The sequence below is a fragment of the Misgurnus anguillicaudatus genome, chromosome 13 (genome assembly GCF_027580225.2).
Source record: "Misgurnus anguillicaudatus chromosome 13, ASM2758022v2, whole genome shotgun sequence".
Taxonomy (NCBI): domain Eukaryota; kingdom Metazoa; phylum Chordata; class Actinopteri; order Cypriniformes; family Cobitidae; genus Misgurnus; species Misgurnus anguillicaudatus.
The window spans coordinates 18,041,275-18,063,536 of record NC_073349.2 but is presented as its reverse complement, the minus strand read 5'-3'; the positions used below and the strand labels follow the sequence as shown (position 1 = coordinate 18,063,536).

General features: G+C 37.3%; 1 protein-coding gene across 3 annotated transcripts in view; it reads right to left on the bottom strand.

Moving 5' to 3' along the window:
- ttll10 (tubulin tyrosine ligase-like family, member 10) overlaps positions 1–22,262 on the bottom strand; it is a 46,069-nt gene that overhangs the window by 1,679 nt on the left and 22,128 nt on the right. Inside the window, exons 1-10 of one of the 3 annotated variants that reach the window (XM_055188919.2) lie at positions 19,284–19,598; positions 7,025–7,227; positions 4,943–5,020; positions 4,674–4,792; positions 4,471–4,591; positions 4,278–4,354; positions 2,385–2,571; positions 1,954–2,125; positions 1,718–1,858; positions 344–460 (exon numbers count right to left, since the gene is read on the bottom strand). In XM_055188919.2, the coding sequence (XP_055044894.2) occupies positions 344–460; positions 1,718–1,858; positions 1,954–2,125; positions 2,385–2,571; positions 4,278–4,354; positions 4,471–4,591; positions 4,674–4,792; positions 4,943–5,020; positions 7,025–7,197 (1,185 nt within the window). In that variant the 5' untranslated portion in view covers positions 7,198–7,227; positions 19,284–19,598. Of the gene's footprint in view, positions 1–343; positions 461–1,717; positions 1,859–1,953; positions 2,126–2,384; positions 2,572–4,277; positions 4,355–4,470; positions 4,592–4,673; positions 4,793–4,942; positions 5,021–7,024; positions 7,228–7,638; positions 7,851–19,283; positions 19,599–22,262 lie in introns of those variants that run through there. The other 2 variants (XM_055188918.2, XM_055188920.2) reach the window with 2 other exon arrangements.

Here is a 22,262-nt window from a genome sequence, read left to right as displayed (position 1 = left end):
CAACTGGTCTCTGAACATCATGTTTCCATAAAACCATAGTAGCATAAGAAAATGTATTTTAATTGTCTTGAAGGAACTAAGCAGATTACAGTACAGATAAATAAAGATTTAATGTTTGTAATGCTTCTTACTACATTAATAAATTATTGTAATACTAATCCTGGGTTTAGCCTGCCAGGCAGCATGAAGTTAACACACACACGCGCGTTTTCATCCTAGGGGAATTATTTTTTATATTTTGAACCTTTCAGGACCACCTATAATGTATTCATGAATTATTTATGACATGCATTGCTATATATAACACACACAGTTTTTGCTGTTGAAGTCTCTTTTGTCTCACCTTGAAATTCTCATCAATCAGGAAGTCACAGCCGATTAGGTCAAAATAACCAAGTTTGCAATCCAGCTTTGCTTTAACCGCCTGAAAACACTGCATAATAATATGTTGCATTCTTTTCTGCAAAATGACAACATAGTTTTATTACTGACAATGATTTATACTTAACGATAGCTTACATTTTTAACATAAAGGAGCGGTTTCCAGGACAGGGCTTATTCTAGTCATAGACTAAAATGCATGTTTTAGCTACTTTAATTTCAAAACACTGTGTACTGACATATTTGAACATATATCAGTGCCATTGTTTTGTCTCAAGATGCACACCAATATTGTTTTTTGTAAGGTTTGTTTGTAAAAATTTCTTAAATGACCTAAAATAACTAAGGCCTAGTCCTGGATTCATCTAAACCCTGTTCGGGAAACCGCCCAAAAGATTGTTTTGTTTAGGCTTTAAGATAAAAATAACGACCCTTATTTAGCAAATATTAAGACTGTCCCATTCATCTGCATCATTCTCAATGTATTTTATGAGCTTTTAATACTACATGTTGAAATGGTTGTTACCATGACAACAGTGCATCGGCATCCGTTGCAATTTACATAAATCTACATGCACAGTCATTACTTTAAATAAAATTGTGGTTACATGTACACCATCCTACTGTACTAAATTCTGTAAGGTTAGAGAGCTCAGTGTTGCCAGATTTACTATAATTACCGTATTTGTACCATAATTTTGACCTCTGTACGATCAATAATGGAAAAAATCCTATAATGTACGATAATTTTCACATTTTGTGACACTTTAAAAGGTCGTGGCAATCATAGGGCATCTATACGTATTGATCTATCTGTTGATCCTACGTCTACCAACATAATTGTGACGAGAATGCAAATGCGCGTAACGCATGTCTTCTATGTCTTGGTTTTGGCTAGAATGGATACAGATATGGCCTAAATCTTGCAAGATGTTGGGTTTAGGGTTAGGTTTGGGGTACGATTAGGATAAAAACAGTGCTCATTCTGCAAGATTTTATCATGTTGGTAGTTGCTGTTTCCCTTCTTGCCACAACTCCATGTCTTCTTACGTTATGTCTTCTCGGCCAATCATCGTTGAGAATGACTCTCTTTCTTTTTTAGTTGTTTTGACTCTCCGACTTAGTCATTTATCTACTGGGAAAACCTACAGGCTATCAAAAGTCTAGATATTTATTCTGCACATTTTACTTGTGTACCATCATTTTCTTCCAAATACCACAATTTTGAGGTTTTGGTACACTACTTGGACATTTCCAATCTGGCAACACTAAGAGAGCTAGAAATTTCTTTCACTTTTTATTTAGATCATAAGACTGAAGTTTAAATGAAACTCACAGCAAAAGGACCCAGAGCCCAATCTTTGGGTAGACCCTTAGGGGCCATGTATATCTCATTGATGTAGTCATTAAAGTGCTCCATTGACCAAACTGTATCTTCTTTGAGTAGACTGTAGAGAGGATTCTTCTTCTGCATGTACTGAAACAGAAAAATCCTATTATCTGGTGTTATTTTTTTTAGACACTGACAATCTATAGACATATTAATCACATATATAATACACAGTAACTCACTTGATTGGTCAGGTGGGCTGTGATATTGTCAGATTTGGGGTCATAAGGGTTGCATGTCAATCGGATGTATCCATGGCGAAAAAACACCATGTATGGTGAAGTGGAAGCAATAAGGAAGTACGACCTCACATCAAATTTCCTGCCCATAAGAAGCAACGGATTCTGGATGTACCTTAAAAAAATTAGAAGGTATAAAATTGACACAGTATGGTTTTAGCATACTGTATGCTATTTAGTTCATGCTTGCTATATTTTATGCACTGCAGCTCCATAAATTGTTAAAACATGCCGTTTTAGATTAAGCCTCAGTGATAAAGGCACGAAATTAGAAAGGAAGTACTACTTCCGTTTTTGTAATGTTGATAGATGTTTGAATGAAAGGCTTATTAAAACACGTGACATTTAAAAAAAAAATGCTTATCTTTACCCACTCTTGAACAATCCGAGCTTGTGGTAAAGTGAAAGGTGATTTCCTGTTTGACTGCTGCTCTGTTTTGTTCTGCAGTCTTTCTCTGAATGTTGCTATGTCTTCTGATGTCCTCAATAAAAAAATACCACGGCCCTGGTTAAGGCCTGTTGGCTTGCAGATCCACATGCTGCTTTTATCATCGCATACTCCTAAGAACAGACAAATATATTTATCTTAATAATATTAAAGGTTTAAATTCCGTTTAAGTAAGGAATAATTGACAACAGGCCGTTGAATTATAAGAAAATAATGCACACCCAAGGTGGTAATCCATTTCACCGCGGGTGTGCATTATTTTCAAATAATTCAAAGGACCGGAGTCAGTTATTCCGCTTATACCACGGTTACCACAAACTTTGCTCTGGTGACTATTTTTAAGACATTTGACAAGTTAGATGTGCGGTTTACAGAAAAATAAGTAACACCCATGGCACATTTCTCAACCAATCAGAATAAAGCATTGAACAGACCCTTGATATAAGTCTAAAATTAAATGTGTTCTCAGATTGTCCCACCACAGAAAAATGTTATTGACCACCCAGCCAAATATGAATGATTAAAAGCCAAATAAAGAAAATACTGGAAGTTATCAAAATCTTGGAAAAACAGGCGGGATTCTCCCTCTCGAAAACCACGCCCACTCGTGGGATATCTGACATCTCTCTCAACTTTTAAATAGTATGGTTTACATGCACAGAATAAGGGGATAACTATTTAAAAAATCTGCTTATTTAAGAAACCTGTTTTAATGCATTTACATGCAAATATTAACTGGCTATACAGAAAACTGCGTTGACATGGGATTTGAAGATTTTTGTGGGGGATTTGAAGATTTGTCAGGTTTCTCCCAGGCATAGATATATGCACTAGATGTCGCCTTTGGGTTCTAAGCATGCGTCAAAACCGCCGCCATCTTGAAATAGGGGCCTTGCCATAGGAAGTAGCGCTGCAATCTCCGCCTGTACTTCGAATTCATGAACGATGCCGGACTTTTGTGCTGCGTATGGATGTTAGGCTTACTAGCACTATGCATTATAGTTAGAAAAAGTAGTTTTTCATAATATCAAAACTTAAAATTTTTCTGGACTCAATGCTAAATACATGTCTGACTGTTGGAACGAACAAAAAAAACTTGACGATTTAGAGTGATTTTATTTCCGTTACACGATTGCCTGCAATGATGCTGATGCAGGGCTCCCCTGTTTCAAGATGGCGGCTCCATTTGACACATTCGTTCCATTGAACTGCCATAGGCAAGGCGAAATCTAGTGTAGGCTACATATCTATGACAGGCAGTGACGTCACCGCCTATAGTAGGCTACATGTAGTTGTTCAAAAAAGCCGGCGGGAAATCTGTCTTAAGCTATATTGTTGTATCTCTTCTCATGTCTGTAGAACCTGTAAATGTAACACACAAGCTTTTATTTTCGCAGTTTCTATGCCAACTGAATGAGTGAAGTGAAGACTTTTATGCGTTACTTTGCACTTACTTCCACGTGTGAAGTTTACCTTTCACACATGAACAAAACTGCGAGAAAGTTGGTTAAGGTGTTTACATGGACTGTGAAATGGGGGTAACAAGCAAAAACTACCTGCGCAGATCGGTTTTTGCTTACGCCGTTTATGGGCTCCGAGCCACCGTTTTAGGCCCACCCAAATAATTCTAAACACTGAAATGTGGAGGACTGTTTAACGGTGTAACACCACAATTCAGTACTACATACTAGTTCAAAGTCTACATAGTCTTAACGTGTTTCAGCAATACATTTCTAACATTTATCAAATAACTTTACACTGACTTGTTTGTGAATCATCACAAAACTGTTACACCTGTAAACCTGTCATTATACTGTACCATTAAAGAAAGCGTCTCTCTCTTCTTTCATATCCATACGGTAAGTGACAGGAAAGAAGTCCTCCATCTTCATTCCCCTGCGATTTGCAAACAAATACCATACAGACATATAAAGAAAGCATTTCAACAGTAAAGTTAAGACAAAAGCAAATAATTAAATACGAGTTATGTTGCTGTAAATATGAGTTATGACCTGTTTCCACAGCCATAGTTGACTTTGCTGCTGACTCTCTCGTATTCTCTCAGGCTGTTCAGCAGGCCTATCTTAGTGGTCAGGACCTTATTATTGGGTATCTGATAAAGCAGCTGGCTACCTGTATGCACATCAAAAGACAAGTGTTCAGTGGTTATTGATGAATGATTGTTGTGGACCTAAAATAAGGAAATGTGGATCACCTGCTTTGAAGTTGAAGTAGGTAGCAGGTGATTTGATTTCACACCACTTCAGTTTGTAGTCCAGCCTTGTCTTGTCATATATGCGCTGCCAGCCTCGACTCTCACAATATAAAACAACTCTAAATATCAAACAGGGATGGATTTCATCTTTAAAAAACGGTTTGATAAATGTTTATAAAGGGATACATATGTTATTTGCTTTAAAACAAAATGTAAAAACTGTTAAAAAATAAAATCTCTACATAAAAACATCTCTAACAATTACTCACATGGAGGCTCCATTGTTCCCCCCAAAAAAGAAGAAGGGTCCAGGGCCTCGTGGCTCTTCAAGACGCTTGTCTCTGTCCCTTTCAACAAACGAGACACTCACTGGTCACACACGTGCATACACACACTTAATTTTACAAATACATTTTTAATTAAACAAACTATCCTGCACTTAATTATTCATGTAATGCAACTGAATACAATGAAAATGTTTAACAAAATAATCCATTTGTAAAATATCTAATGTGTTTAGTTATATGCTCTGCCGGCCAGGGGGAAGGTCAGAGGTGCAGAGATGGGGGTCAAACGAATCCGATCAAGTGTTTAATTAATCTCACCTCCTCTTTGTGACCCATGAGTATCCACCTGTTTCTTGACGTAAATGTGGGCACCGCCAACTTTGAGCTTTCCTGTTTATGCTTCCGGTGAGCCACTAAAGCTAATGGTAGTCTATTGCGAAGGACACAAGTCTGCCGTTTAATGTTTATTATGAAATCCAAGAAGACAGACATAATTTGTGCAGTTAGGGGTTGCCATAATAGCTAATACAAATGCAGTAATTCTCTACAAAACATTTGTTTTAACCCCATGCACAAGAAATGAATGTGAATGTGGCACATATGCACTCATGATCTGTATTTACAAATCCATGCAGTAAAACCTTTCATAAAAACTGCCAGTAAACAATAAATACAATTGTTTAAGAACAACTAACGTTATTAAAATATTAAAATATGCTGATTTAGCTGTTTATTTATTCTACTATATATTATTACAAAAATGTGATTACAGTACAGAATATATACAACATAATCTGCTTAGTTAATGTTTATAATAGTTTGTAATGTGTTTGCGCGTACTTTAAAAAGTAAGCAAATCATTTCATAAGCTCATGTCTTCACCTAGTGCGTAAAAGTGATGTAATAATATTTTCATAAAACGAAAACAATACTCAATACATGTAGTTTAATATGTTTATTATTGTTTGTTCAAATAACTTACAATTTGTTGAATGATATTGCTGACTGTGAAGCTCAACGTGTCGCCATTAACAAGTCCATTAAAAATTGATGTTTAAAAAAACCACACACCAGAGGGACAGTTGTGACATTTTAAACCAGCCCCTGAAAAGTTAAAACACGAAGTCTTGGAAAATCCAATGTACAAACACTCGACTGACTTTCCCATTGTAAAGATACTGGTATGTCTCTGTGCTTTTATATTTGCGCATTGAAGACGCGTCACCTTCGATCAACAACACGAAATGATTTAATATATCTTCATATATCAAGCCACTTGTTATTTTCATCCTCACACTGGTTCATACATGGCAGGTGTAGTAAATATTAAAGGCGGAGTCCACGATGTTTGAAAAACGCTTTGGAAAAGGAGACGGACCGACTACCAAAACACACTTATAGCCAATCAGCAGTAAGGAGCGTGTCTACTAACCGACATCCTTGCCGGGTTGCGTATGTGTGGGGCGGGTCTATCAACAGAAGGTCCAGATTCTATTGGGGTAGGGGCGTGTTTGTTTAGGTGATTTCAAATATCAACATTGGCTTTCAAACATCATGGATTCCGCCTTTAACTGTATAAATTATGTTTTATGCGTGCTCCCACTACATTGTTTTCTACCGGCTGGCTATTGAACCGGAAGTCTCGCACCGGAAAGGAAATACGCCACATCACTTACTTCCGCGTTCGAGAAAAAGGTGGATAACCTTACCAAACTTCACCATGTATCATGTTTTCAAGTTTGTTTGCTGGAAGTGAGCCACAGAAAACTAAATGACACCAGGTACTTTCACATACATTTAAAATAATACAATAATACAGCATTCATGTGTAAAAAACCTAAGAGCTCAGTTTTTTATACTGGTGTATTCTATTGAAACAGGAAACACGAGCAGGGCCTATCACACAGCATGCCCCCTTTTAAAATATCCAATAGTACATCTGTGGATATTTGTAAGTGTATAAGATTAGCAAACAACCAAAACTAACATACACAACAGACAGACTCAAACACACACACACACACACACACACCTCGGATGGCTCCGTCTGCTTGTTTTACACACCGTCTGTGCATCTTTTGCGTTGCTCCCTTCTTCCTTATCTCCCTGGTGTCCGTCTCCCTCTGATCATCCATAGTTTGCTGTGTGTCTCTCTCATTAGTGACATGTTGTTGGTCCAGTGTCTGTCCAGCACATGGCTCTACTACTCCGGGATCCACACAGCACGCTGATGACATCACCGTCACTCCCCTTAAACTGCCTTAGATCTATGGAGAAGGAGCAGGACTTTCCATTAGCTTCACAACAGTGCCTGACTGACCTCTGTAGAGACTTAGTAATCCATAAAAAGCAACATTGGTATGCATGGCTACTTTTCAACTCAGTATTTATTGTGGTCACTGAAGTGAAACAGAGCAGTTGCTTGAGAAAATAACCTTGAAACTGCAATTTCAAAGAGTGATTTGAGCTTTTAATGCAGTTGTACAATAGACTGTGGTAAGACGTTTAAATCAATACAATTTAAAAACGCCATTTATCTATATCTTTCTATTGGAGAGAGCAACAGCATGCACTTAAAAGATCTCTTAGATAATATTTAACATCTAAGCGAGTTTTACAATTTTAGCAGTTATATATTAGCTCTTGAAACTCAGTAAAATAGTTTCTATTACACTTACACTGTGGATACTGCAGATCAGATAATGCTTATTCTTCAGTTCTTCTATAACAGACCTTTCTTCCTTGGGAACATCTAAACTAGCAGTGCTGGCAAATGATGTGATAGTCTAACATTATTTAGTCAAGTACTGCAGGAGACATTTGGAGTTAAATCTACGCTAACCAAACTTACCAGGCCAATGTAAACAACTTCTTGTTGCCTTGGTAACAGGTGTCTTAGTAGCAGCTTCTAATGGTGGGTTGAACAAAATGATTCCCAGTGTTACCAACCTACTCTGTGGCTTAACGTCATTTATCATTAATTGTATTACAGATTACCGCTTTGTCGTTGGAGTAATATGAGAATGGGTTTCAACCGCAATGAATTGTCCTCTCTTAAGCTATTGTGTGCAGTTAGGTGTAAAATTATATTATAGCCATGGGGAAATCTGATCTAACATTAAGCTGAAACAAAACATAATCAACTAACCCTATTGATTTTCCCTCTCCATGCCCTGAATGATCCTAATTTTCAAAACGGATGAATGTCCCACAAAGACATCAATGGCTTTAACGGCATAGAAGTTGTATAGAAGTGGAGGGCTCTTTATTTTTTACGATCATATGGTTTGGGCTGGTGCACAAACAATTGTGTTGTCATGATAAAACATCAAACAAACCCTGAATAAAGGCACACAAATATCGAAGCCAAACACACCTGTCTCTATGCAATTACCAACATAATAAAGAGACTCTACAGTCTTTGACAGGACATGCTCTTGTTTACAATCTAATTGTCTGTACACCTATTGTGTTGCAAATATTCAAAACATTCTTTTCGTTTCACTTGATAAAGAGCTGAGGCGATCAACCGTCTGTATTCACAAAATATTATAAGCTCTAACTTGCAGTATATAAACTGGATTTCAGATACAGGTTTTTCCATGTTCCAGAAGTGCTAGTCAGTTCCCAAATTTAAGGATGTCTCCAAGAAAGCGTGAAAATGACTGCTCTTCATAACACTGGAAGACACACCCAGACACTACTGGCAGTTAACTGTAATCCCACTTAGACACTCTTTAACAGTTATGTTTTTCGGAAACAGGCACGCGTTTTAGGATAAGTCTTGTTTGAAAAAAAGAGCACTGCATAGAAATCACATTATGTGAGGGTAATGTTACATTGTACATATTAAGACCTTTTTAAAGGTACCATCCTTGTGACAGCTTTTGTACTTTTATTTTAGACACTCTTGTGTGGAGATTTCTTTTATCATATTGTCATCCACCAGACACAAATCACTTAAAGGGATAGTTCAAAAATGAAAATAATGTCATTATGACTCGCCCTGATTTTGTTCCAAACTCGTATGACATCCGCTCATCTTCGGAAAATAGTTTAAGATGTTTTATATTATTTTAGTCTGAGAGATTGTTGACCCTTTATTGAAAATCTATGTACGGTATACTGTCCATGTCCAGAAAGGTAATAAAAACATCTTCAAAGTAGTCCATGTGACATCAGTGGGTCAGCTAGAATGTGTTGAAGCATCGAAAATACATTTTGGTCCAAACTTTAAAAAAATTACGACTTTATTCAACATTGTCTTCTCTTCCGCATCTGTTGTGAAGCGCATGCGCGTGACTTAAGTCACGTGACGCGGATAACGTGTTATCCTCAGACATGTTTGCAATTTTTTTTACAGCGTGCGTCTCCCTCAGACTGTAAACGAAGCCCGGGTGCACAAAAAAACTAAACAAAAAACAGCTGGGGCGCACCAGATAACACACCATTCGCGTTGTACGTCATCTCAGTCACGTGTCTTTAGTCTCGCGCATGCGGTTCACAACAGACGCAGAAGAGAAGACAATGCTGCAATGTAAAAAATGCTTTTCTGCCTTAAAATGTTTTGTTGAATCAACTCGGATTTACGAGTCATTTCAACTTACTATTATTTATCTTGACTAGAGATGAGTTGTTATAACTACAGGTGAGTTGTTATAACTAATAAAATTTAGTTGACTTTTCTCAACTATATTTTATAAGTTGTGACAACTCATCTCTGTTGACATGACTTGTAAATCTGAGTTGATTTAACCAAAAATTTTAAGGTAGCAAAGTATTTTTTACAGTGTGAATAAAGTCGTAATTTTTGTTATTTTTGGACCAAAATGTATTTTGGATGCTTCAACACATTCTAACTGACCCACTGATGTCACATGGACTACTTTGATGATGTTTTTATTACCTTTCTGGACATACCGTACATAGATTTTCAATGGAGGGTCAACAAACTCTCGGACTAAATATAAAACATCTTAAACTGTGTTCCGAAGATGAACGGAGGTCTTACGAGTTTGGAATGACATGAGAGTGAGTCATTAATTACATTATTTTCATTTTTCAGTGAACTATCCCTTTAAGGTGTAGATGTTATAACGTTACACCTCTTCTCAAAATGGCTATACTGTATACACGATTTAAGAGATAATTCAGAGCACAAACTTAAGTTAAGAAAACTAAAACGGGACTCTTACGTTTCTGATTTCATTTATGCTCCACCTTAAATAGATCAATAGACCATAAATAAATCATCAATCCTTATAACTTCGCTAATACATAAACTATTTAAATACCGACTAACGGACAATAATTAATTTTCTTTCATTTCATATTTAGTTTAGTTTTGTTGATGTTGTTCTGTCAGCTGGAGGCTTTAAATAAGCCATTCAGGTTATTTTTTTGCCTCTCCCTGAACAATAAATGGATTGTACTTAGTTTTTTATTGTAAATATCTTTTATATTTGTGCAAATAAACCAAACCAAATGAACAGTTTATAATATGTAAAACGCTGAAAATAAATATTTAGGTTTAGTTATTTGTTCAATTCATAATCCCTGTAAACTGTATGAAGAGATGCTATCAAAACAATAGGTATTTATTTTTAAATGATTTTGTATTTTGAAAGTGATCTTTGTACTGTGTTCAATTATATAAATAATATTAAAATGTAAAGTAAAAAACATTACATTTTTGCTTTGCATGTACATACAGCCAATGTCTGTTGGATTGAGGCCACAAGTTCTCACTGTAGCGGCCTCAGGTCTTTAAACATGGCTTGTAGCACATAACCAGTTTCCAGGTTTCAGCCACACCTTGCCAGCAGGCTGCAATCTGATAGACGTTGTGTACAGAGTGTGTGTAGGTGGACAAAGAAAGCAGGTTTGTTTTACAGCCATGTTACTCCCCTGGCTCACCATCTGCTTACTAGTGTGTGGGGGGGAGAAGTGGGTTGAGAATATTTTTGGAGACTCACAATCACATCAAAAATTATTGAATAATATAAACCAATGTGCTCAGTGTTTTAAAAGAAATGTAATGTAATGTTGTCATGCCATGTCAACAGTAACTTGTCCGTTAGTCAGTATTTAAATAGTTTATGTATAAGCGAAGTTATAAGGAATGCTGGTTTATTTAATGTCTATTGATCTATTTAAGGTGGAACATTAATGAAATGGAAGTCCCATTTTAGTTTTCTTATCTTAGGTTTGCTTTAACTGGACACATAACATTCCAAAAACATTCAACCTTATTTTTAGAAGGGATGGCTAAAGTTTCTCTAAAAATATTGCAGCTATCCAGGGAGTTCCCTACACGTGAGTACTACTTATCCACCCTAAAGGTATGTCACAACCGTTTAAACACGTGTTCATCTGACAGCCTGTTCCACCTCATTAGTAAACCTAGTTTAACCTTACTCTGTTGTCTGGAATCTAGTTGGACTACATCTGAGCATGCACAGACCAGTGTCGGAATTCTTCACAGTCTTTCCGGCAATGTGGAATTCTCATGATGTCACGCGATGGCGCTTCTTTACTTTATCTTTTGTGTATTTAACTCATGTCAACGACCATATGCATTTTTATGCATTATAATTAAGCTCCTTTGTAATATTTTACACCACACTGTATGATTATGCTATGTTAATCAGCTAATTTTCTTATAATAATATTTAATTACTTCTTATGACAGATGTATTATGCTACTGTATAAAAGTAATTACATAGCATAGAAAAGTATAAGTATAATTTACATTAGCATTATAGGAAAACTAACTTTTTTTTTTTAGTCTAGCACTTGAAAGCTTTAAAACTTAAAATTTATTTAACTTTGAACAAACTCTTGCCAGTAAAGAAAATAAATTTAAATCTACCGTAAATTACCGGCAACCCGGCTGCAATAACATTGTAATTTCTATGGAATTTTTTTACAGTGAACTTTACAAATCCTGTCTTGATGTCTCTTGTTTTTAAACTATGTATTAAAAAAGGATTGCTCACTTAAGCAATGTGATTTTTCAACAAAAATTAATCATAGGAATTTACTTTAATATCAAAACCTTCAAAAAATTCTGCTGACATGACTGGAATGAATATCCATGCGCATATGTCATAATATATTAGTGCTGGGCATAGATTATCTAGATTAATCTCATACAAAATAAAAGTAATTTTTGCATAATATATGAGTTTGTGCTGTAATTATTCTGTGTATATAATACACACACAGTCAGGTATGTATTTTGAGAAACATTTACATGTATATATGTATTCTATGTTATATATATATAATTTAAAAAAAGATATATAAACATTTCTTAAATGTATGTATATGTATATGTATGTGTATGTGTGAGTGTTTAAATGTACATAAAATTTACACACAGCACAAACTCATATATTATGCAAAAAACTACTTTTATTTTGTATTTATATGCGCTGGGCTATATATATATGCGCTGGGCATAGATTCGTCTAGATTAATAAAAGTAAAATAAAACAAAAAAAAAATACAAAATAAAAGTAGTTTTTTGCATAATATATGAGTTTGTGCTGTGTGTAAATTTTATATATACATAAATGAATAATAGTTTTTTTTTAAAGTTATGGAGCCTTATATATTTATTAGTTCATTATATTTAATTTAACTTATATTAGGCCTTTTAGTTCCCTGTACTGAATAAGGGCAATGAATACTCTTTGTAATCACGGTATGCACAAGGTTATTTTTACTCCATGTACTACAAGTCAGAAGCAAAAAGATTAAGAGTTCTTTGTATGTCATGGCTTAAGACTACAAAACATTGTCTGAGTTTGGTGCCATATCACCGAAACAGAGAAAACCAGTTCACAAACTAATATTTCAGAGAAACACAATATAAAAAGGGCCTTTGTGTTTATTTTATATCATGCATTTAATAAATCAAACAAACAAACCATTTTGATTTGATCATTACATGAGAAGTTTATTGAATCATTCATGTAAATTTACATTCACAGTGGTGTAAGAAGGTAAATCGTAAGGTAAAATGCTACTTTACATGTCATAGTGTCCTTGCACCCAGTCCTGACTGGCAGTGAGTGTGCTTTCCAAAGCAACACAATGAGTTTCTGGCAGAACAGGGGAAATTGAGGTACTTTAAAAGGAGCTCTGTTCACATGTAACTGGATCCGCTGCGCTCCGAGGCCAGGCATTCCGGTCGACCCGCTGAAGAGTCGCATGAACACAATGACCAGGCCAGCGGTCACAGAGCCAAGCCCAGATTTACTGACAGCTATTAACATACACCTTATCTGACTGAAAACACGTCTGGCTGACTCGATATAATCTAAAGAAACGTCTCAGACACACTCGATTAGAGTCTGAAGTGCTTTCATACTTTTAAACACGTTACTATTGATATCCATTTATTCCCATATTTGCAGATCTACGATGAGCAGGTAAAAGAGAGGACAGTCAGCTGGATAGAGGTCTGTGTCTCACTACACTGTGAATACTAAGGGCTTTTATCCATGTGAAATTTTGTTACTATGGTAACACGGAAAGATCGTTCTATTGGATAATCAGCAAGTGACAAAAATCCTTTTATCAAGCCCATTTCTGATCTATTTTTTACATACCCTTCATATACAGCGTGTAACTCAGTATCTCAGTTGCATCTATATCACTTCAGTTTATGATGCAATCTAAGGAAATGCACAGAGCGAAACACATTAAATATATAGACACATAAAATATACATAAGTCCTAAATTTCTACTCTTCCTGTAAAGGCAAAATTATGATTGGAGGTTCAATGCAGAAACTTTGACTCATAACACATGGAAGTGAATTGCAAGATCTCAACAGTCTTCCAGTGTAGGGTTCATAGTTCCTTATATAATTATAAAATTACTTATAATGTATACATAAGACACATTGGTGACATACAGTGGGATCCGAAAAAGCAAGATTACTTGTGAGACAAAAAATTGAATTTAAATATTTGGAAAATGATTTAAAAAGAAGTAGTACAAAGAGTGATACATATTTATATTTGTAATAAAATTAAATAAATATATAAATCTGTACAAAATGTATTTCACATATAATCATGTCTATTTGTGTCCTGTTCTCTCAACACAGCACTAGGCGTCAGTAAAGACCGTTATAATGTAGCTCAGGTTTGCATCAAAACGACTAAACACTAGATGTTTCTTGATAAAGACGTGACATGACAGGAGCTCAATTTGCATATGTAGATAGGAAAATAACATCAATGACAAATATTTCCCCCCAGGTTATTACATCCTCTTAGAGACAGAGAGCTGAATGAAGTTTATTCTTTCAAAGGGACCGTACGGACGGCTGGAACAGGAAGCGTTGACATTGCCACATGATGGACGGCATTACCAGACAGTATTAGACACAAGGTATTAGATCTAACCATGTCTGGTAAGACGCCTATCAGCAGGCCTGACTCTGTGACCACACACCTGCTCAATGATAATGAGAAAATGATGTTAACTGTCAAAAAAGAAAAACACACAGATAAAGTACCCTATACGACCATAAAACGGTTTTGTTGGGAACAAATATTAGCACAGGCTTGAATCCACAGTAAAGTGATTAGAAGGAAAATGAAGAAAAGGAAACCTGTAACCCTGGTTTGAGAACGCCTAAGGGACCTTCTCTTAAATGACGTGGTTTTGTATATAAAACAAAAAGGGGGGCAGTGAATGACAAACACAAGTCCATTTCAAACCTATCAGAGGATTATAAAAGTACCCCAGACAGGCAAATATGGGTGTGGTGCAATATTTGCGTGTCAATTCACCCACCTTAAACAAACATCGTGGGTTTTTTTACGCCCATTGGATCCGTCCATACATTTAAAGGTGTTTAAGACCAATGAGTATCAATGTATTTCATAACTACGTACAGGTGAATTTGGAAAAGTGATTTTTACATGATTTTCAATGGAAGCATATCCAGTCAATGATATAGCAAAATCGAAGAGAGAAAGGGGAAGAGGTGGAGCTGAGGATGTCACTATGTCTATTTTTATCAGAAGTGTTACGCTGTGATCATGTGTCAGTAGCAGGATGTGCCACGCAGGTAAAACAAGCTCGTCCAACCACAGCTCATCCTGCTTTTACAAAAGCCAAACCGAGCATAAAAGGGGGAGGGGGAGAAGCAAACTTTCAGCCAGTCTGGTTTAACAGTCAACGGACTGGTATTCTTTAACTAAGGCTGGGTGGGGTTCGACGTCTGAAACAAAAAAACGGGACAATGACTTGAATGAAACAAAGCTGTGGAGAATGAACTCTACCACCCATTTACCCCCTCAAGTCAATTTTTTGATCATTTCTAAACTGCTTCGTACAAAGGGCCATATTAAAATCGTAACTTCTTTACTATTCTCCTAAAAAGTCAAACATTAGCTACATTTCCATCCACTCCTACGAGGACGAATACGAGGTATATTCGAAGCCAGCGTAGTTCGTTTTATGGTGTTAAAGTACAATGAAGTGCATAAATGGAGGCCATATGGTTTCTGGGAAAACATGGCCTGTGCACACTGTCAAACCAACAATTTGTCATCTTTACGTTGGAAATAAAGACAAAGATAAGCTGTCAAACACCATAGTGTTGATAAGAATCACTACTATGACAACAATACAGCTTAGTGTATTCCCTCTTATCACCGTTAATAGTTGAACATTTACAATCATAGCTTCAGACTATAAATATGTAGGGTCACGGATAGACATGAGGCTGTAAGGATGTGAACTAACACCAAGAGTTCCCCTCGCCGCCATGAGGTCACCCAACAAACATCGTTACCAGACAGTGTTAGAAAACAGATACACAGTCCAGCACTGCCAGGTAAGATGACTGCTAAGTGCCAGAGATGAGACTCTTAATGGGTTAATAATTCCAGGATTTGTTTTTTTTTTGGAGGGGAGCTAAATAAAGTCTTAGATCTTCCGATGTGTGAAGTTCGCGGACAGCCCTCATCATCATTACCAGGCAGTATTAGAAAAAGTAATGAAATCCAATGCTGCCTCGTAAGATGGAGAAGACTACCCAGATCAATCCTGATAAAGCAATTCAGTACATTTTTAAACAAACGTCAAATATAATTCAGCATTGCATGTCAATTAAACAAGTTACACAGTATCTTACACTACCCATCTCTTGCGTGCATAAAGCCCAACGTCATTCAAGAAGAGATCCACAGAAACTGGGTTTGATAAGAGATGTGACTCAGTTAGTAAACTGTACCAGGGAAATACTACAGACAATGGCTACGCCAACGAAACAACCTGCTCAAAAAAACAGGTAGAGCTAGTATGGCCCAGGAAATAGACGGCTTTGTTCCTCTTAAAACTGGAGCTTAGCAAGCAACCAAAGCAGTGAGTGGGCCACTAAGGCAGTTAATAATTGCCCAAACCTGTTCTGACTGGTCTTATATGACATCACGGCCAGGCTGGGAGGGCTGTACGGTTTAACAATATATGTTTGAGGAAAATATGCATTCGGTTCGCCCCCGACTCTTTGTGCTCAATGCAACAAAGGCCTTTACTGGGTTTTGAGAGATTAGTCAAACTTGAAGTCTAAAGTGTGCACAATGCAAACGTATTGTTTAATAAATCGTGCGAGAAACAGCGTTACGACAGGTGCGGGAGCGATTGACTGATGCTAATGATAGCCATTGCTGTATGTTTGGCTGTGTGTAGTGATAACACCGAGTTGGAATGTTGTTCCGGGCTGATCTGCGACCGGATTCACTGGGAAGGTCATTCCCCACACCTCTTGTTTACTGAGTAACGTCTGTATCTCGCCGAGTAAAAAATTCCATCTTTGGTATACTGATCTATCATGAACATGGTTAAATTTACAATTAATTACAAAATTTTAAAAGTTCTGTCTCTGTAACATTTCGCATGTATAGAATGCCATTAGAAGCCATGGTAAATGAAAAAACAAGAGCTAAGTAGTTAAAAGAATAACAAATAACTCAAAACATTGTTTTACAAAGCAAAACAGCTTGAAAGATCTATATGACAGAAAATTTAGTGAGTTTGTGAATGAATAAAAGAAAGGGACGTAAAGAGAGAGAGAGAAAGAGTAAAAGAGAAAAAGCCAAAGGTAAAGAGACTGCCTGTAACCTTACCGTCATGAAAGGGACCCTGGTAAAGTAACAAAAAAAAGCAAGTAAGGGGGGAAGAAAGAAAAAAAATCTCAAATTTCCACCAAGTGTCTTTAAAGCTTCTTCTCGCTCAGTCAGTACCCATGCAATGAAACCACAAGCAGACCTGCTCTTCCAGACTGCAGCCTCTATTTGGTTAATCATCAGCATTATAAACCAGTGCAGCAGGGCCTTCTGAGAAAGAAAAAGCGGTAGAGGTGAAGAGAGAGAGAGAGAGAGAGAAAGAGAAAAAGTATTATAGAGCAGAAGAAGAAATCATGAAAGTTAAGCACATACTTCATTACGTCTACCCTCAGCGTCCTATAGTCGCCTCTGTTTGGTTCAAATGTTTCCCTTCTCATATCAGCTCCAGGTTTAAGCTTTCCTGTCTGCCTGCATCGGTCTTTAGGTGTGTGAGGTGTGATCAGGTAACCCTGCCCTCCTTATTGGAATGTGACTCCACGCTGAAATGGACAACCTGAGGGGTAAACTAGGCTTGGCCTTAATCAATAGTTTGTGAAGAACAAAGATAAGGAAACCCTAAACCTTACTTAAAGGCGGGCCTTGCTCGGATGACTATTTGCGTTTCAGGTTTAAATGGATGCGTTGTTCCTGTTGTGCTACTATGAGCGTGTAAAGAGAAAGAACTATGTAATGAATATTATTATTTTTTTGGATTCTACCTGAGATTTTGCAAAATTAGAAATTTTGCTTATTTGCTTGGAGTTTTAAAGTTTCACTTTTGTTTTAATGGAAATGAAGAGTTATTTGCATGTGATGTTACTTGAATTTCCAAAGAAACAGATTTGATGCTCCAGTAAACTGATTTTAGTTTCTTACTACCCTAAACGACCTTGAATAGAAAATGCTTTTTACGCTTTTAAGATCAATTCTTGAAACTGTAAAAATCCTGGACACCTGCTAACATACGAACACTAAACGTGCACTACTCCGAGTAAAATGTCTCTCTTAAGTACACAAGTTCAATGTGCTGCACTTCTGTGACCCCTCACCCGTGTGCGGTAATTAATACGCCATTTTCCTCTCTGTGCTCACATAGAGGAACAAACACTACAGGATAAACCACTGCCCACTTCCAGCATTGACTTCACACTAACGGCTCTAAAGTGATCTCATGGCTTCGTCGCCCTATTGTGGAGATCTGTTACCTTTCCACATTGTCCCGAGGAGAGCTTTACTCTAATAATGCTTTGGCTGGGTTATAAGACTCTGACAAATGACTCATTCAGATGAGGGAATGAAACAGACTCATTTTCCTCCACCTACCAATCACAACCCTCCACCTCACTGTGCATCCATTGTGCTGCCTAGCCGACATTTTCTTTCCGCTGTAGACGTGCTCTTTCAAAATGCACTTATCAGCAAATAATCAAATTAGTCAAACTTCCTTAAAAACAGTAGTTGATGAGCTCTAGTAATCGTGGCCATCAAAAGAAAGCATGATAGATGATCCATTAGTCTGTATAATCTAAATGGCATCTATTGCACTAAAATTTGGCAATACAGTAATTCTTGCATGCTTAAGTCACTTAAAGTCTCACTGACAGCAAGTTCTTAACAGGAAAGCAAAAGCAACCGTAACTAATCTAATACTAAAGTGTTTTTAAAAGATGAACATACTTCTAATAAATACGAGCAAGTAAATATATTTAATTTTTACTTTATGTAAAAAAAACAATATCTTGCTGAAGGCCGTACTGATACGTCTTCAGATATTAGCGAGAATGTATTTTCGGGAGGGAAGAGAACATAAGCCCCTCTCTTTATCCCCTCTGACAAGTCTGGCGGTTTGCCTCTACCTGCCCAAACTGGTCTATCCAGTCAAGGAATGACGGTTTGTGTCTATTGTATTCTCTTTTTCTTTCTGTTTAAATAGACAGGAATTTAATGCGGATTGTAATAGCGCCCCCAAACTTTAATAAAAATCCCCTGGTGTTACTTATGAGCTATTAACTTGTAATATACGCGTCGTAAATACCCCTATGCGGCTATACAGTGACAACTGCTCCGTTGTCTGTTAGCAAACAGGAACAAAAGTGAGGGTGGAGACGACGACAGAAAGCAATTATGAAAGTCAACCAAGCCAAACGACAGAGAAAGAAACAACTAATTTTGAAGTTAAAAAGTTACCCATTCTATCCTCGAAATGATCCAGTGTCCAGAAACCTCGCTGCCGGTTCAGAAGTTCAGTCCTCGTCTTCTATCTTTGGTAGAACGACGCCCTTAACATTTTTGCTACCGAAAGCCATGTTTGGAGACGGACGGAGACCATCTTGGGCTGGGAACTGGATTCCCGACACAGCACGAGGCGTAAAAATAGCAAAGAGTAAAAATCAACAGGTGAGCCTTTGTCTTAGCGAAGACGCGTTTTGCCGGGAGCTCGAGGTGATGCTACCTGTTTAACCTCTTCGAGACAAGAGACAGAATTTGTAAAGAGCTTGGTTTACATGTAGCGGGCGCCCTCCACCCCCACAGGTGTAATTTTCATGCGGCAGCCAATCTCCTTAGCCTCTAGCGCTTGCAGGTGTGGCCCTAACTCTATGATAGGTCAGTCCCGCCCGGGAGAACCCTCACCAACCACCTGCCCCCGCCCAACTGCTTTGTGTATGTTTATGATGTCATCTCTGGCTTTGTGTGAGTGCACCTTCTTTTCCTATTTCAACAGAAAACTCAATTCAAAGAGACACGCCACTATCGGAAAAATGGGGGTATGAGACGGAAACGAAATAAAAGAAAATGTGGCCTGACAGGTAAAGACAAAGTGCCCTTTGCCCCATTTTATTCCCACACCCATGTGAACTGTAAACTTAAGTCATATAAAACAGAAGACTCGCAGTGCGATAAATATTATAGCAGAGGGGACGCAGGTAAAGGGGAGGGGGGGTTATGGTTGTTTGTCACCTGGCAGGAGTAGCCAGGCCTTGAGGCATCTGTTCTAATCCCTGTCTGCAGCCTGTCGGGGCCAAGCTACATACTGGGGCCAGTAATTGCTGGATTAGATTGAACAATGAAAACTGCCTTGATACTGATCCCGTGTCTGACGAATGTCAAGGAAAATCAGGAGAAATCATAATGGTTAAATGGCTTCGCTGTTGTTGACAGATTCAGAACAGAAATCAGGTTTCTCTTGGGGCAAAGTACTAGGAGTTAAACTGCTTGATTTTAATCACAATAAATGAAGTGGCTTGAAAAGTGAAAGGACTGTGATTTTGAGTGTATTGGTGACAACACTGGTCTATCCAAGGAGAAAGCCTCGGACATGAAAGCAGCTAAATATGACCAGAACTGGGTCAGTAATAGAGGAAAATTAAGTCCTGAGTGTTAATTAAGTGACAGTGGCTCAGTGGTTTATGTAGGTTGTCTACAAATCTGAAGGTTGGTGGTTCAATCCCTGGCTCCACCGTGCTCCAAACGAGCTGGCTGGCGCCTTGCATGGCTGACACCGCCGTCGTTGTATGAATGTGTAAGTGAATGGGTGAATGGAGGCAACTTTTAAAGCGCTTTGGATGGCCATAAGTCTGTTAAAAGCGCTATAGGCAGTCCATTTAACATTTACCATTTAATAGGCTTTATGCCCAGCTGCACTACTACCTGAACTTCAGCCAGCTCCTTGTTTCCTGTCTGTCATTATAGGAAAAACTGATTAATCCAGGTGTGTCTGATTGTTGTTGTTGTGACTGCTGAGGTCAGGCACACATGGATTAATCAGTTTGTTTGTGATTACTGAGGTCAGACACACCTGGATTAGTGGATCAGTTTGTCCAATAATGGCAGACAGGAAACAAGGAGCTGGCTGAAGTTCAGGAAGTAGTGCAGCTGGGCATAAAGCCTATTGTCTCCAGTTTCCAAGATTCAGCCTCAGGTCAACATTGCATTAAAATCATTCATTTTGTGCGATTATCCTTAATCTTTTCTGCAAAATGCAAGAACCTTCCATTCATTTATAGATTTTTCTTCATGTAACATTTTCATTCATGCTTTTTGATGGAAAACTAACCCATGACACTTTTACAAGCCACCAAATGTAAATGTATGATGTGTAGATCTGGCCAAGACAAATTAAGTCAGCAATAAAAGACCAATAAATAACAGTTAGGTAAAAACCCTAAAGTTGTGTTCACACCAGCCGCGGTAGAGGCGTCGAGCGCAAGTGATTTCAATGTTAAGTCTCGCAGCCCGAATGAGGCATTTAGCGTGCCGCAGTAGACGCGATTCCGCCTCGTTCGTGCAAATGGCGCAAATTGAGCTTTGCTGCAGGAAACACAGGAGTTTAAAATTTTGAACTTTGGCGGAAAAACGCACCATGTTAACCAATCAGGAGCTTGCTCTAGTAGTGATGTGATTACAAGAAGTGAGCTTAGTCGCACAAGCCCCTACCATGATGCAAAATTTCCACGCGAATGTCTTGATGACTAGAATTTCACGTGTGGCTTTCACACGCAAATGAAGCGAGTAACCTCAAAATGTTCAAACGACGCGGTAGACGCGAATTTGACGCCTCAAACGTGGCTGGTGTGAACCCACAGTTACTCTGAAAAGTGTAGATAAATTTATACACTTTCACTTGGTTCCGTTTTTTATTGTTCCACCGTACTTTGTTGAGAAGTTACAAGGCATCATGATTACTAGACACTCCCTTCCCTTGTAGGACAATCTTTATGAATTTTAAATCTTTATCAATTTAAAATGTTTATCGGAAAATATCTTAGAAACTTTAGCCAACCATCACCTGTTTTATAATTCATCTAATCAAAATATTTAAGAATAATTTTTTAGACTTGATCTCAGAGATTAATTATTTCCCCAATTTTTATTTTTTAGCAGTTAATGTTAGTTATTAAAAGTCATTATTAGTGATTAGTCTATTGAACAAAAACAATAAATTATGTAAAATGCAATGTGTTTCACTCAAAAAACAAACTACAATCCAGTTTTATAGTGAAAGGCATTGCATTACATAAAACCACTGTGTATTATTTTATTATTTATTTTATATTTATTAAGAATAACTATATATAAATTTAAATACAAATGTTTAACATTTAAATATTTGCAGTATAGTACACCATCAGAGAAAATTGGTCAAAAATGGTCCCAAGCTGTCACTGG